The sequence below is a fragment of the Chlorocebus sabaeus genome, chromosome 26, assembly GCF_047675955.1.
Source record: "Chlorocebus sabaeus isolate Y175 chromosome 26, mChlSab1.0.hap1, whole genome shotgun sequence".
In the NCBI taxonomy this organism is placed as follows: Eukaryota; Metazoa; Chordata; class Mammalia; order Primates; family Cercopithecidae; genus Chlorocebus; species Chlorocebus sabaeus.
The window spans coordinates 534,996-550,619 of NC_132929.1; the positions used below are offsets into that span (position 1 = coordinate 534,996).

At 41.6% G+C, this 15,624-nt stretch overlaps 1 protein-coding gene across 7 annotated transcripts in view; it reads left to right on the plus strand.

Annotated features, from left to right (window-relative positions):
• Window positions 1-15,624, plus strand: part of LOC103245991 (E3 ubiquitin-protein ligase HERC2) — a 219,985-nt gene that overhangs the window by 129,430 nt on the left and 74,931 nt on the right. For all 7 annotated transcript variants that reach the window (XM_008017306.3, XM_073011972.1, XM_008017312.3 and 4 more), the window contains 8 exons: window positions 2,124-2,292; window positions 2,390-2,515; window positions 4,334-4,442; window positions 4,549-4,688; window positions 8,576-8,766; window positions 9,483-9,588; window positions 9,671-9,762; window positions 15,143-15,318. In XM_008017306.3, coding sequence (XP_008015497.3) covers window positions 2,124-2,292; window positions 2,390-2,515; window positions 4,334-4,442; window positions 4,549-4,688; window positions 8,576-8,766; window positions 9,483-9,588; window positions 9,671-9,762; window positions 15,143-15,318 — 1,109 coding nt within the window. The remainder of the gene's footprint in view (window positions 1-2,123; window positions 2,293-2,389; window positions 2,516-4,333; window positions 4,443-4,548; window positions 4,689-8,575; window positions 8,767-9,482; window positions 9,589-9,670; window positions 9,763-15,142; window positions 15,319-15,624) is intronic.

Consider the following 15,624-nt stretch of genomic DNA (forward strand, 5'->3'; position numbering starts at 1 on the left):
TGTCTTAGCTCAGTCTGCTGTAACACAGTACCGTAGACCTGGCGGCTTCAACAGCGGATACTTATTTTTCATGGTTCTGGACGCTGGAAATCCAAGATCAAGGTGCCAGCTTGGCTAGTTTCTGGTGATGGCCCTCTTCCTGGCTTGTAGGTGGCTACCTTTTTTTTTTTTTTTTTTTTTGAGATGGAGTCTTGCTCTGTCGCCCAGGCTAGAGTGCGGTGGTGCGATCTCCACTCACTACAAGCTCCGCCTCCCGGGTTCATGCCATTCTCCTGCCTCAGCCTCCGGAGTAGCACACCCGGCTAATTTTTTTGTATTTTTAGAAGAGAAGGGGTTTCACCATGTTAGCCAGGATGGTCTTGATCTCCTGACCTTGTGATCCACCTGGTCAGGTGGCTGCCTTCTTGCTGTGTCCTCCTGTGGATGTGGGGCTGGCTATGTGGGGAGCTGAAGCTAACAGGGGAGGACTGGTGTCTGTTGTGTTTTTTTTTTTGAAATGAAGTATTGCTCTTGTTGCCTAGGCTGGAGCACAGTGACACGATCTTGGCTCACTGCAACCTCTGCCTCCTGGGTTCAAGTGATTCTCCTGCCTCAGCCTCCTGGGTAGCTGAGATTACAGACATGTACCACCACGCCTGGTTAATTTTATATTTTTAGTAGAGACGAGATTTCTCCATGTTGGTCAGGCTGGTCTCGAACTCCTGACCTCAGGTTATCTGCCCGCCTTGGCCTCCCAAAGTGCTGGGATTACAGGCGTGAGCCACCGCGCCTGGCCTGGAGTCTCTTATAAAGACCCTAATCCTGTTGGGTCAGATCCCCACTCTTAGGACCTGATTTTACCTTAATGACCTCCTTAGAGGCCTGTCTCCTAATACAGCCACATTAGGAGTTGGGACTTCATGAATTTTGCGGGGGACGCAAACATTCATTTCATAGTAACCCTCCTTCTCCCTTCCTCTCCTTTCATGCTGTTTATTTGTGGGTGAAACTGTCTTCTGAATGTCTTATAGTCTGGATTGGGTGGTGGCTTCCTTGTGGTGTTGGCTAACATCTTCTTCTCTCCCTGTTTCTCCAATACAGTAGGAGTTAGGGTTGGAGGGTGGTTGGACCAGGCTGAATCTCAGGCAGGAAGCTTCATAGGCATGTACTCCCTCCTACCCCTTCTCAACAGGCAAACAGGTTTGGGTGGGTGAGGTCTTGTCAGCCTGCTCCTTCCTTAATGACATTCTGTATTAATTGTCCATCTCATAGCTCCGGTAGGCATTAGTGTCATCACCTAGACCTATCGTTAGGGGCTGCACCATAGTGATTTTCTAACTTCATCTTTTCTGAGTTCATTAGCTGGAATTCTCTTCTGGGAAAAAAAGCTTTGTTATTAATCTTGGTTACTCTTGATAATACAGGGAGACTTTACCAGTTTTCAGAATGATGCATTGGTGTTCTGCTATGTATAAAGATGACCTGCAAGCTTTGTTTTCCTTATTATCATGATGACCAATCCATTGGCTTTTAGGGAGTGATGTTTCCACTGTTAGGTTTTTGATGATCAGAGGATGCTTTTGAGTGAACCTGGTAATCTTTGAAAGCTCTCTTGCTTTATGACACAAGTTGATCCAGGCTCTTCCTATATATTTCCTGCCTGAGACATAAAGCCAGGCAGTTTTTTAAAGAGTTTCTGTTCACTTTAGCATTAAATAATACTTAGAACGCACTCTGGGTGCTAGATGAAATTCTTCTTTTTTTTTGGAGCTGGGATCTCACTTTGTCACTCAGGCTGGAGTACAGTGGTGTGTTCTTGGCTCATTGTAACCTCCACCTTCCAAGCTCAAGCAATCCTCTCAACTCAGTCTTCCAAGTAGCTAGGACCACAGGCATGCGCCACCACGCCCAGCTAATTTTTGTAGTTTTGGTGGAGATGGCGTTTCACCATGTTGCCCAGGTTTGTCTCAAACTCCTGAGCTCAAGCGATCCTCCTGCCTCAGCCTCCCAAAGTGCTAGGATTACAGATGTGAGCCACTGTGCCCAATCAAAATTCTGTATTAATAATAGAGTAATACCACTTATCATGACTCATTTCACCTGTGTACAGATGGACTGGATGTCCAATTTCATTTTAATTCTAGGTGGGAATGATGGTTAGATGCTGCCGAGCATATGAAGAAGTATGTGAAGGCGATGTTGGCAAAGTCATCAAGCTGGACAGAGATGGATTGCATGATCTCAATGTGCAGTGTGACTGGCAGCAGAAAGGGGGTACTTACTGGGTTAGGTACATTCATGTGGAACTTATAGGTGAGCACATTCTTTGTTCAGTACTTTTGCTTTTTCTTAGAGACAGAAGTCCCATAAATGAATGCTGATTATAATGATTTGTTATTGAAATCTGTAGGCTATCCTCCACCAAGTTCTTCTTCTCACATCAAGATTGGCGATAAAGTACGGGTCAAAGCCTCTGTTGCCACACCGAAATACAAGTGGGGATCTGTGACTCATCAGAGTGTGGGGGTTGTGAAAGGTAATATTATCTGGGTAATAAAATTCCTGATGTTAACTTTTCATTAACGCGTGTGTACTCAGTATTTCTTTTTGTTTAAGCACACAAAAAAGAAAACAAGTGTGAAGAAAGAGATAGAGTGTTCTTTTGCTTGTCAGTGCCTTCTGCCAAAGGCTACAGAGGAACTCACCTGCAGTGAAACAGTCAGATTTATTAATATTAACTCATTGCAGTGCAGGAGAACACACACCTTGGGGAATGGGTGTCTCCATCGGAGGGAGTAAGCAAGGACTAGTGAAGTTTATATTGGGTATTTGGGGGAGGGGTTGAAGAAGCAGGGGTAATTCTAAGACAGGGTGTCTTAATAAATTTACCTAGCAGGCAGAAAGAATGGAGCCATGCTAAGGTCATGATTGGTAAGGAAGCAGTCATTCATATCACCAGATAGGGGACTGTGTGGTGGTTTGTGGTTGTTTGTGGTTTGGATTAGAATCGACTTTAATCATACACGGTTAAGGAGGGGTTTTGGTTGTGCCTTGATCCATCAGTCACAGAGTGGCCTTATCTGATGCTGGTGTTCTGTAAACTTGTCCTGTCAGTTGTTCTGTGAAATGGCCTAACGCTGACATTAACAGGCCAGCTCCTGACTGTCAGGACTGCTTTTCCTTTCTCCCCCGCTGACCAGGCTGGAGTGCAGTGGGGCCATCTCGGCTCACTGCAACCTCCGCCCCCGGGTTTAAGCAATTCTCCGGTCTCAGGCTCCAGAGTAGCTGGGATTATAGGCACCCACCACCATGCCTGGCTAATTTTTGTATTTTTAGTAGAGACAGGGTTTCACCGTGTTGGCCAGGCTGGTCTCAAACTCCTTACCTATTGATGTGCCCATCTCGGTCTCCCAAAGTGTTGGGATTACTGGTGTGAGCCACCACGCCTGGCTCTCTTTTTCATGCTATATAAAAATTTAGGACTGAATTTAAGACATGGAGATGTGCTAATGATGGGAATTAGGAACTGGAAACAATTCTCAGATTATATTTAATATGGTACTATTGAGATTCCAGATCAAATCCGTGGCACACTTTGAAAGGTATACTATGTCCATTTTAACAGTTGCATGAGAAATAAGTATGTGTATAGTTTTATAAACTCTTGGTGCCTTGAAGAGATTGTTCGTTTGAACCTTGTGGAAAGCTCTCTTTTCATCACATCGCTTAGAAAATGGCCACAATTGGTGGTGGTTCCCCAGTGGTGAGAGGTTCTTAGAGCTTCTCATGTTACATAAGAACAAATGGATTATTTAATATTTTACTTTAAACACTGTTCTTTGCTTAAGAGATTATTAAAGTATTTGCAAATCAAAACAAGACAAATTTTAAAAATAAGAATTTGGTTTCTTTGTTTTGAGTGACACATTGCTCTTATCAAAGGACAAAATAAGTCTTTATTAATGTGGTTTTTATTCCCTGAGATACTAAAGGTGGTATATGGAATTGTTGACTTGGTGGAATTAAAAACCAAAACGTCCTGTTTTAAACCTAATACAAAAGTAAAGAATGTAGTTTACAATGAACCTCCATGTGCTCATTACCTGGCTTTGACAATCGTCACTTCATGGCCAAAATTATTCATGCTCCCTTCTTGGGATTATTTTGAAACCAGTCGCTGACATCATGTATTATTTCATCCATAAGTATTTTAGTACCTATCTCTAAAAGATATACTCTCTGTAAAAAAAAAAAAATTACTACAATGTAGTGTGACATGGCTAGGTGCAGTTTCAGGTTCAGGTTTTTATTGGTGAAGAGGAAGATGGATCAGGTGATTTCTGTTCTGTCCTAGCTTTCAGTGCCAATGGAAAAGATATCATTGTCGACTTTCCCCAGCAGTCTCACTGGACTGGGTTGCTGTCAGAAATGGAGTTGGTCCCCAGTATTCATCCTGGGGTTACGTGAGTTGTTTTTATGATTGCTAGATTTGCTTTGGGACGAATGGTTTTCTGTTGAATTAAGTTTAATAAATGACTTTTCTTAACTCTGTTGCTGTTTTACAAATAGGTGTGATGGATGTCAGATGTTTCCTATCAATGGATCCAGATTCAAATGCAGAAACTGTGATGACTTTGATTTTTGTGAAACGTGTTTCAAGACCAAAAAACACAATACCAGGCATACATTTGGCAGAATAAATGAACCAGGTATGGCAGAATGTTTATATTCTCTCTTCCACCGAATATTAATGAAGTTCTTACTGTGGACCACAGGGTATTGGAATTTGTTATTTTAAGGTTCCTATGTATTCGGTGAACTCTGTACAGTGAGTACAGTGAAGCGGAAGTGACAGTCCTACCCACTGATGACTGGCTGGCTTTCCAAAAAAAATCAAGATGGCGTATCAGGGAAGAAATAGAATAACTAGGCTTATTTGCTTGTATTTCCATTAAAAAACATTAAAAGAATCTCAAGAAACTAGTCACTGTTTAGCTGCATGGCATGTGGAATTGGTTAGATGGAGAGTGGGTTTTTAAATTTATATACCTTTTATTATATTTTTCATTGTGGCAAAATATATATAACTTAAAATTAGCCATTTAAGCATTTTCAAAGTTTATAATTTGGGGTATTAAGTACCTTAAGTACAGTGTTGCACAACCATCACAGCTGTCTATTACCAAAACTTTTCATCACTCCGATGAAAAACTCTGTACCCAGTAAGCAGTTTGACTGCCCTGCTTCCCCTCCCCCACCCCTGGTAACCTCGAATCTGCCTTTGGTGTCTGTGAATATGACCACTCCAGACACCTCATCTAGATGGAACCATATAAGGTTTATCCTTTTGTGCTCAGCCTGATGTCTTCAAGCTTCACCCATATTGTAGCATGTGTCAGGACGCTCTCCTTTTTAGTGGCTGAATAAGATTCCACTCTATGCATATATCACTTTTTTTCTTTGTGAGGCAGAGTCTCACTCTGTCGCCCAGGCTGGAGTGCAGTGGCGCGATCCTGGCTCACTGTAACCGCCACCTCCCGGGTTCAAGCGATTCTCCTGTCTCAGCCTCCTGTGTAGCTGGGATTACAGGCCTGTGCAACCAAGCTCAGCTACCTTTTGTATTTTTTTTTTAATTATTATGTTTTTGAGACAGAGTCTCACTCTGTCTATAAGGAGTATATATGTTATATACATTTTTAGTTTTAGTAGTTGCTCAAGATACAAATTATAACATCTATTTTTGACTCATTTAAATCTATTATTATTTAGTATATTCTCCTCCTAAACAATGCAAAGACCTTAGTTCTCTTTAACATCATTTATCTTCATACTGATTTATATGTTCTTAACATATTTAACATTTTTTTTTTCTTTTTTTTGAGACGGAGTCTCACTCTGTTGCCCAGGCTGGAGTGCAGTGGCACGATCCTGGCTCACTGCAACCGCCATCTCCCAGGTTCAAGCGATTCTGCTGCCTCAGCCTCCCAAGTAGCTGGGACTACAGGCTCCTGCCACCATGCCTGGCTAATTTTTATATTTTTAGTAGAGGTGAGATTTCACCGTGTTGGCCCGGCTGGTCTTGAACTACTGACCTCATGTGATCCGCCCACCCACTTTGGCCTCCCAAAGTGCTGGGGTTATGTGCATGAGCCACCGCATCCAGTTAAAATTTTACACATTTTATACAAATACACATCTAACAGAACTATGGAAGACATTGTTTTAGGCGCACAGAAAATGTTCATAAAATGTCAAAGGATCGGCTGGGCGCAGTGGCTCACGTCACCCAAGCTGGTGTGCAGTGCTGCAATCTCGGCTCACTGCAAGCTCCACCTCCTGGGTTCACGCCATTCTCCTGCCTCAGCCTCCCGAGTAGCTGGGACTACAGGTACCCGCCACCATGCCCGGCTAATGTTTTGTATTTTTAGTAGAGACGGGGTTTCACCGTGTTAGCCAGGATGGTCTCGATCTCCCGACCTCATGACCCACTCCTGTAATCCCAGCACTTTGGGAGGCCGAGGCAGGCGGATCATGAGGTCCTGGCGTTAACCCAGGAGGCGGAGCTTGCAGTGAGCCGAGATTGCAACACTACATGCTAGCCTGGGTGACAGAGGGAGACTCCATCTCAAAAAAAAATAAAAATTAAAATTAAAAAAGTCAAAGGATCAAACAATACATGCAGGGCATGTGATGATTTTTATGTAGTCAGTATTCATTTAGATTTTTCTGTATACTTTGTAATTTCTCTCCACTTTTTTCTTCCTCTTTAATTTTCCATCTATACTGTTTTTCTCCTGCCTGAAAATACCCCTTAATATTTTTAAAAACGTGTCTTTGTTGGTTACAAATTATGTATTTTTGTATGTCTGAAAATGTATTTCTTTATTATTGAAAAGTCTTTTTGCTAGGTGTTTTCTTTCAGCACTTTAAAATTACTATTCCACTGCAATTTGGTTAATATTGTTTCCCCTGAAGTTGGCTGGTAGTCTAATTGTGATTCATTAAAGCGCATCAAACTTTTGATTTTTCCTTCGTCTGCTTTTGAGAGGGTCTTTTTGTTTTCATCTTGCACAGGTTTTACATGTGCATGGAGATGTTTATCTTTCTTGAGGTTGGTGGGGCTTCTGGGGTATGACATCTTTTGTCTGTTTCGGAAAATTCTGTCTTTCAGTATTTCTTCACATGTTGCCTCTGCTCCAATCTCTTTTCTGTCTTTTTGCGGGGGACTCTTCTTTCACGTGTGTCAGGCCTAACCTCTGTCCTGCAAATCTTTTACCTACTTGTTATGTTTTCTCAACTTTTGCTCCTCAGTTCTTCATTCCAGATATTTTTACTTTCTCTTCAGCTGAGTTCAGTGCGTTCTTAACTTACTCATTAAGTTCTTAATTTTAATTATTGGATTTATCAGTTCTAGTCTATTTTATTTTCAGTAGTTTTTGGTTCTGTGCTGAAATATTATCTTTTTGGACACAGTAAGCATAGTTATGATATTAAAGTCTGTGTCTTCTAACTCCAATATATGGAGCCCTTGTGGGTCTGATTCTATCCTATCATTTCTGGTAATTTTTAGTCACGTTTTCTTGCCTCTACATGTGTCATTATGCACTGCACATTGTATTTAAAAAATTATATCTTGACTCAGTTTGAGGCTAATGTTATTCTCCAAGGAATGGAGGAGAGAAGGTTGTTCTGTGAGATACTTGGTAAAGGTTAGTGACTATCTGGGCTCATCTTAATCAGCATTCATTGATCGAGGTGATTTTATGCGTGAGCTGCAATCTGTTGAGAAAAAAAAAGGGAAACCCAAAGACCCTTCATAGTTCACCCTGACTTTTGGGGTGTTTTCTGTTGGGGTTCCAAGGGTGAGTTGCATTTCTGTGGCATCCTCAGCCTTTCTGGTCTTTCTGGACCCCATTCCTTTCCCTTCTCTTTACGAAACGATTGAAATGCAATGTGCCCCCTCAGGGACTTTGCTTGGAACCTGGGGATGCCATCAGGGAACAGCAGCCTCTGATCCATGGTGTGCGTCATCTTGACACCTCCATTTGCCTCGAGTCTTCCGGTGGTTCTGACCTTGTAATTCTTTATTATCTCATGAATTCTGATAGTTTGAAGAGGATTTATTTATTTTTGAGTGTTTTGTCTGGCTTTAGTAGTTGTCCTCGATGGGGAATGCCAGTTGAATTCCAGATTTGCCAATTAATGAAAGTGGAAGCACTTTACAATTTACTTTTTGCCTTGTATTTATAAAAGCATTTTTAATAAGAATGGTTTTTGTGAGTGCTGTTATTGAACTTTTCCCACAGCTTATTTGTATCCTGTTTGTTTGGAAATATATTAATCTGCTGTTGTTTCCTGGGAGGTTTTAGTAGAATGAATCATACCATTATGTGGACTTCATCTCATAAATTGGTGTAGTATGTCTTGACTAGGGAAGCCATTTGTGGCATTTATTAGCTCCTTTCAGTTTGAAACTTTCTTTTTTTCTTTTAGAAAGAAGCTCCTCACTGTATAATATTCTTGACCGCCTGATCATGATGTTTCTTTCTCCCCAGTTCAGCAAGGGTTAATTCTCTTTTTGACCATCATGAAATAGGTCAGTCTGCGGTATTTTGTGGCCGTTCTGGAAAACAGCTGAAGCGTTGCCACAGCAGCCAGCCAGGCATGCTGCTGGACAGCTGGTCCCGCATGGTGAAGAGCCTGAACGTGTCGTCCTCCGTGAACCAGGCATCCCGTCTCATTGACGGCAGCGAGCCCTGCTGGCAGTCATCAGGGTCGCAAGGAAAGGTAGCGTGTGACGGGGCACAGCAGCAGACACTTTCACATGGGTGGTTTTGCCTTGTACATTTTCAAAATGAACTTTGAGCAGCCTGCAAAGTTTTGCTGATAGCACCTGTCAGGACTCACTTTATATTTTAATTTATAAGTTATTTCAAAATTACAGAGTTAAATACCATCCAAGTTTATTGTCAGAGGTTTTAAACAATATGAGTGGTAGATTTTATCTAACTGACCACTCGATAGAGGATGTGGTCGGGCTTTTTTTCCTCCTCTCCCGCATAAAACGTATGAATTCAGATTTGCTTCTCGTTAGAAGTTTTTCTAGTATAGTCTAGCAAATTTGTGTTGCACATCGGAGTGCTGTTGTGATTACACCAACCCATGGGGGCACCTCGTGGGCACACAGGTCAGACTTGAGGACAGGGCCTTTCTCCATCTCGACTCTAGCGTTTTCTGCCACTCACTTGGTGGGTAAAAGGACCACCCTAGGCCAGGAGTGTATAGATACATTGTTTCTGGGGCTTAGAATGAGACTTTTCTCTAATGATCAAAGAATGAGGTAGAATATTCTTGTTGCTGCTAGGGTGAGGGAAAATTCTCTCTCATGCCACATTTTATATTGAAAAAGTCTCATGTAGATTCAGGCTTCAATGATACTATTGTAGTAGCTAAAATATAGCTGAATTTTGCTAACTGAGAATGTGATTTTTGTTTTTCTAAAGCACTGGATACGTTTGGAGATTTTCCCAGATGTTCTTGTTCATAGGTTAAAAATGATCGTAGATCCTGCTGACAGTAGCTACATGCCGTCCCTGGTTGTAGTGTCAGGTAATTCAGTTAGTTTACCTAAAAAGAAGTACCTTCTATAATAAAAACGCCTTTGTTTGATTCTTTACCCATTTTTTCCTAGGTGGAAATTCCCTGAATAACCTTATTGAACTAAAGACAATCAATATTAACCCTTCTGACACCACAGTGCCCCTTCTGAATGACTGCACAGAGGTAAGTAGCTGTGGTAGTGTTCCATTTGGATGATTTGCAAGTGACAAGGGAGGTGACTTGGCCATTTCTGTGCTAGCATTGAGCCCAGTTTTCCCCCCTTTAAATAATTAGTTTTATCTGTTTTAAATTTTGACACTTTAAAAGATACAACTTATTTTACACAACTTGAATTTGCTGCTTATCAAATCAGCTTGAAAAGGAAACAAAATAAATTTCATTCTCACTTTCTTTGGTAGCAAAGGTATGCTTGGTAAGTGCTCCTAGCAAAAGTTGTCATCAGGCATTTCAGATTGCTGTTTGCATCTGAACACTTGGTTTTCATGAAAAATCTCTGAGTTCCTGGCGGTTTTCCTGACCACACGTGTGTTTTCATGAAAAAAATCTCTGAGTTCCTGGTGGTTTTCCTGACCACACGTGTGTTTTCGTTAAAAATCTCTGAGTTCCTGGCGGTTTTCCTGACCACACGTGTGTTTTCATGAAAAATCTCTGAGTTCCTGGCGGTTTTCCTGACCACGTGTGACGCTGAAGCTGCTTTCTTGTTGTCACACCGATTGGCATCAAGTGCTGAGCTTGTCACGGAGTGGCAATTTTTTGGTAATAAGGCAACTTTCAAAATGAGTCTAAGTTTATCTCTGGAGAAGTTTGAAAGAGTCAGTGAAGGTTCTTTTAAACAGTACCCACGTACTATAGGTCAGCGATTCTCTGTCTCTCAAATTTTCAGTAAATCTTTCCACATACGATATCAGCACGATTTTAATACATTGAATATATGTAAAATAAGACAAATTAAGACAGATGTTTGTACTACCTATACTGTTGTCTTGTGTAGACTAATTAGAATGATAGCAGATAAACATATCGAGTAGTTGATTTTTGTATTCATTTAAAGTTTATAACAGATGAGTTTGTTTTTAAATTATTAAATGCAGCTAACTTCATTTTTTAAAAAGTTTTAGTTTTAATTGACAAATAGTAATTTGTAATAATTTGTATATATTTTTGCAGAACACTGTGATGTTTTGTTACATGTATACTTTGTGGAATGATCAAATCATGCTAAATAATGTGTCCATCACCTCAAATATTTATCACTTTTTTTGTGGTGAGAACATTTAAAATCTTCTTTTAGCTATTTTGAAATATGTAGTACATTCACTATAGTCACCATTTATTCTGGAATGCCATTGAACTATTTTGTAATACACTGATTCATTATAGTCAATACCAGTGGTGCTAATAAGTGAAGAAATTGGCAAATTATAAAAATGAAAGATAATATTGAATTTTTCTGAAAAAATTAATCTTGAATTTTAATGCATTTTACTGGTAACTTATTACAGTGTAACCGAATACAGCCTGTAGAGTGCCTAAGTTATATAGTTCAGAGTATATTTTTACTTTACCAAACCAATAACTAATTAGTTAAATCAACAACTGAGATAATTCATAAAAGATATGTTTGCTTTAATTCAAGAAATTTTCAATTCAAAACAATTTATCCTGTGATGTTTAGTGTATGTCATGTACATGAGAAATAGGAAGCATTGTGAGTAAATGGAAAACTCCTGACCTAACCTGCATGTCCCCAACTGACCAAAGAACTAGAACATACCATTCCTGTGGGGCCACTGAATGTTAAGCATGGCCCTTGCTGTACAAATAGTTTGTTATGGAATTTTCTTTTCTTTTTTTTGAGACTGAGTCTCACTCTGTCCCCCAGGCTGGAGTGCAGTGGCAGATCTCAGCTCTCCGCAACTTCTGCCTCCCAGGTTCAAGTAATTCTCCTGCCGCAGCCTCCCAAGTAGCTGGGATTACAGGTGCGCGCCACCTCACCTGGCTAATTTTTGTATTTTTAGTAGAGATGGAGTTTTGTCATGTTGGCCAGGCTGGTCTCAAACTCCTGACCTCAGGTGATCTGCCCACCTTGGCCTCCCAAAGTGCTGGGATTTACAAGCATGAGGCACCACATCCAGCCAGGCGTTTTCTAACATGTAAACAAAAATAGAAAGTATGCTGGAACCCCACAAACCTGTGACCCAGCTTCAACATTTATCGTATGCTGGAACCCCCACAAACCTGTGACCCAGCTTCAACATTTATCGTATGCTGGAACCCCACAAACCTGTGACCCAGCTTCAACATTTATCGTATGCTGGAACCCCACAAACCTGTGACCCAGCTTCAACATTTATCGTATGCTGGACCCCCACAAACCTGTGACCCAGCTTCAACATTTATCGTATGCTGGAACCCCACAAACCTGTGACCCAGCTTCAACATTTATCGTATGCTGGAACCCCACAAACCTGTGACCCAGCTTCAACATTTATCGTATGCTGGAACCCCACAAACCTGTGACCCAGCTTCAACATTTATCGTATGCTGGAACCCCACAAACCTGTGACCCAGCTTCAACATTTATCGTATGCTGGAACCCCACAAACCTGTGACCCAGCTTCAACATTTATCGTATGCTGGAACCCCACAAACCTGTGACCCAGCTTCAACATTTATCGTATGCTGGAACCCCACAAACCTGTGACCCAGCTTCAACATTTATCGTATGCTGGAACCCCACAAACCTGTGACCCAGCTTCAACATTTATCGTATGCTGGAACCCCACAAACCTGTGACCCAGCTTCAACATTTATCGTATGCTGGAACCCCACAAACCTGTGACCCAGCTTCAACATTTATCGTATGCTGGAACCCCACAAACCTGTGACCCAGCTTCAACATTTATCGTATGCTGGAACCCCACAAACCTGTGACCCAGCTTCAACATTTATCGTATGCTGGAACCCCACAAACCTGTGACCCAGCTTCAACATTTATCGTATGCTGGAACCCCACAAACCTGTGACCCAGCTCCAACATTTATCGTATGCTGGAACCCCACAAACCTGTGACCCAGCTTCAACATTTATCGTATGCTGGAACCCCACAAACCTGTGACCCAGCTTCAACATTTATCGTATGCTGGAACCCCACAAACCTGTGACCCAGCTTCAACATTTATCGTATGCTGGAACCCCACAAACCTGTGACCCAGCTTCAACATCGATCTACATTTTGCCAGTCATGTGTCACTTCCTGCCTCCCACCTCACTTCCCTGCCTCAGCAAGATCTTATTTCGGGAGCACTTGCTTCAATATTCATCTCTAACAGGGCTTAACAAAATGTAACCCTGATACCATTATCACACCTCTAATAATTACTTTTTTTTTTGAGACGGTGTCTCGTTCTGTCGCCCAGGCTGGAGTGCAGTGGCCGGATCTCAGCTCACTGCAAGCTCCGCCTCCCGGGTTCACGCCATTCTCCAGCCTCAGCCTCCCGAGTAGCTGGGACTATAGGTGCCGCCACCATGCCCGGCTAATTTTGTTTTCATATTTTTAGTAGAGATGGGGTTTCACCGTGTTAGCCAGGATAGTCTTGATCTCCTGATCTCGTGATCAGTCTGCCTCGGCCTCCCAAAGTGCTGGAGTTACAGGCGTGAGCCACCACGCCTGGCCAACAATTACTCTTTAATGTCATATAATATCCAGTCAGTGTTCAGATTTTCCTAGTTATCTTGTAAATGTCCTTTTGCAGTTGGTTTGTGTGAATCTTGATTCAGATGATGTTTGCATTCTACACTACACTTTAGCCTCTCTTGGTTTTTTTCTTTGCTAAAGAAAAAAGAAACTGAGTAATTTTTTCCCATAGCATTCTTTATATTCTCAGCTTGGCTTTTGCATCCCTGTGGTGGTGGTCAACCTGTATTTCCTATGAAATGGTAGATCTTGAGGTTTGATCAGGTCGTTTAGGCAATAAAAAGTAATTGTTAGTGTGCGCTTCCAGACACATCCCTCTTTGTTCACATGAGATACAGGGATAGAGGAATGTTGTTAATACCACAACAGGCATGCATACCAGGGGAGAAGAATGTCTGCCATGTGGGGTGTGGGACATTTACAGGACAAATAGACCAGCTCCACTAAATGCATGGCAAAAGCAGAACGGAGGAAGGTTGGGTCTTGCTTGTGTTCTGATTTGAATGAGGCAACAATAGAATGACATGAGATAATCAGAAAAGTTTGATGACTGTAGCATATTGGATGATATGGGAATTATTGTTTGTGCTATGATAATAACAATGTGGATATGTTTTTCAAAAAACTCCTTAATTCTGGCTGGGCGCGGTGGCTCATGCCTGTAATCCCAGCACTTTGGGAGGCTGAGGCAGGTGGATCACCTGAGGTCAGAAGTTCAAGACCAGCCTGGCCAACATGGTGCAACCCTGTCTCTACTAAAAGTACAAAAAATTAGCCGGGTGTGGTGGTACGCGCCTATGGTCCCAGCTACTCAGGAGGCTGAGGTTGGAGAATTGCTTGAACCCAGGAGGCAGAGGTTGCAGTGAGCCAAGATTGCACCACTGCACTCCAGTCTGGGCAACAAGTCAGATTCCATCTCAAAAAAAAAAAAAACCAAAAAGCAATAAACAGAAAACCCAAACCTCCTTAATTCAGTGATATATACTGACGTTTTGAAACAACATAATGCCTAGAATTTTTAAATGATAATCCACATCTGAATAAGATTGGTCACATGTTGGTAACTGTTAAGCTGGGTCATGGAGTCATGGAGTTCTTTGTACTATTTGTTCTAATTTGTGTATATTCAGATCTGTTTTATGTTTTTTTTTTGGTTTTTTTTTTTTTTTTTTTTGAGGCGGAGTCTCGCTCTGTGGCCCAGGCTGGAGTGCAGTGGCCAGATCTCAGCTCACTGCAAGCTCCGTCTCCCGGATTTAAGCCATTCTCCTGCCTCAGCCTCCCGAGTAGCTGGGACTACAGGCGCCCGCCACCTCGCCCAGCTAGTTTTTTGTATTTTTTAGTAGAGACGGGGTTTCACTGTGTTAGCCAGGATGGTCTCGATCTCCTGACCTCGTGATCCGCCCGTCTCGGCCTCCCAAAGTACTGGGATTACAGGCTTGAGCCACCGCGCCCGGCCCTGTTTTATGTTTTAAAAAGGATGAAAGGTCTGTTACTACCTGACATTTAATCTCTTCCTTAGTTAAGGCATCTTGGTTCAAGAAACCTCTAAGACAGAAGAGTTTGCAGTCATTCAGTAAGGCTGTCATCCTATTTAAAACTTTCAGGAAGAAAATCAGTGAGTGTCTCACGCCTCAAGTAGACATCTCGATGAGTTGATCACTTCTTTTGAAGCAAACATTACTCAGATGTGGCTGCATTAACTTTGAATAACTCAGTTGGTATTTCCAGAACTGAAGTAAAGGAGCTCTAACTGTGTGTACATGTTGATGTCTCACACACCCCGCTCTCCAGTTAGAGGAGATGCTTGATTCTACAAAGTCTGTAGATCATTGTTTTTGTGTCTAGTATCACAGGTATATTGAAATTGCCATAAAGCAGTGCAGGAGCTCAGGAATCGATTGTAAAATCCATGGTCTCATCCTGCTGGGACGGATTCGGGCAGAGGAGGAAGATTTGGCTGCAGTTCCTTTCTTAGCTTCAGATAATGAAGAGGAGGAGGATGAGAAAGGCAACAGCGGAAGGTGAGAGCCATTTATTACAAGTACTCACTTACCTCCGGCTGCATTCCTGGATCCTCACTTTCAAAAGGAAACATTTAATTAGAATGTGTCTCATACTGAGTCATTTTATGTCCACAAGAATGGTAAATTACAGTTGTTTTCAAAAATTGTAATTTTTAAAAATAAAGTGTTTAATGTAGAAACACATTATATTTAGAAAAATACCATTAAAAGAGGGAAGTGAAAATGTTTAATATCTCTACCTGAAATATCACTGTTACTACTTTGGTATATACCTTTGTAGTTTTCCTTTTTTTCTGTTACTAA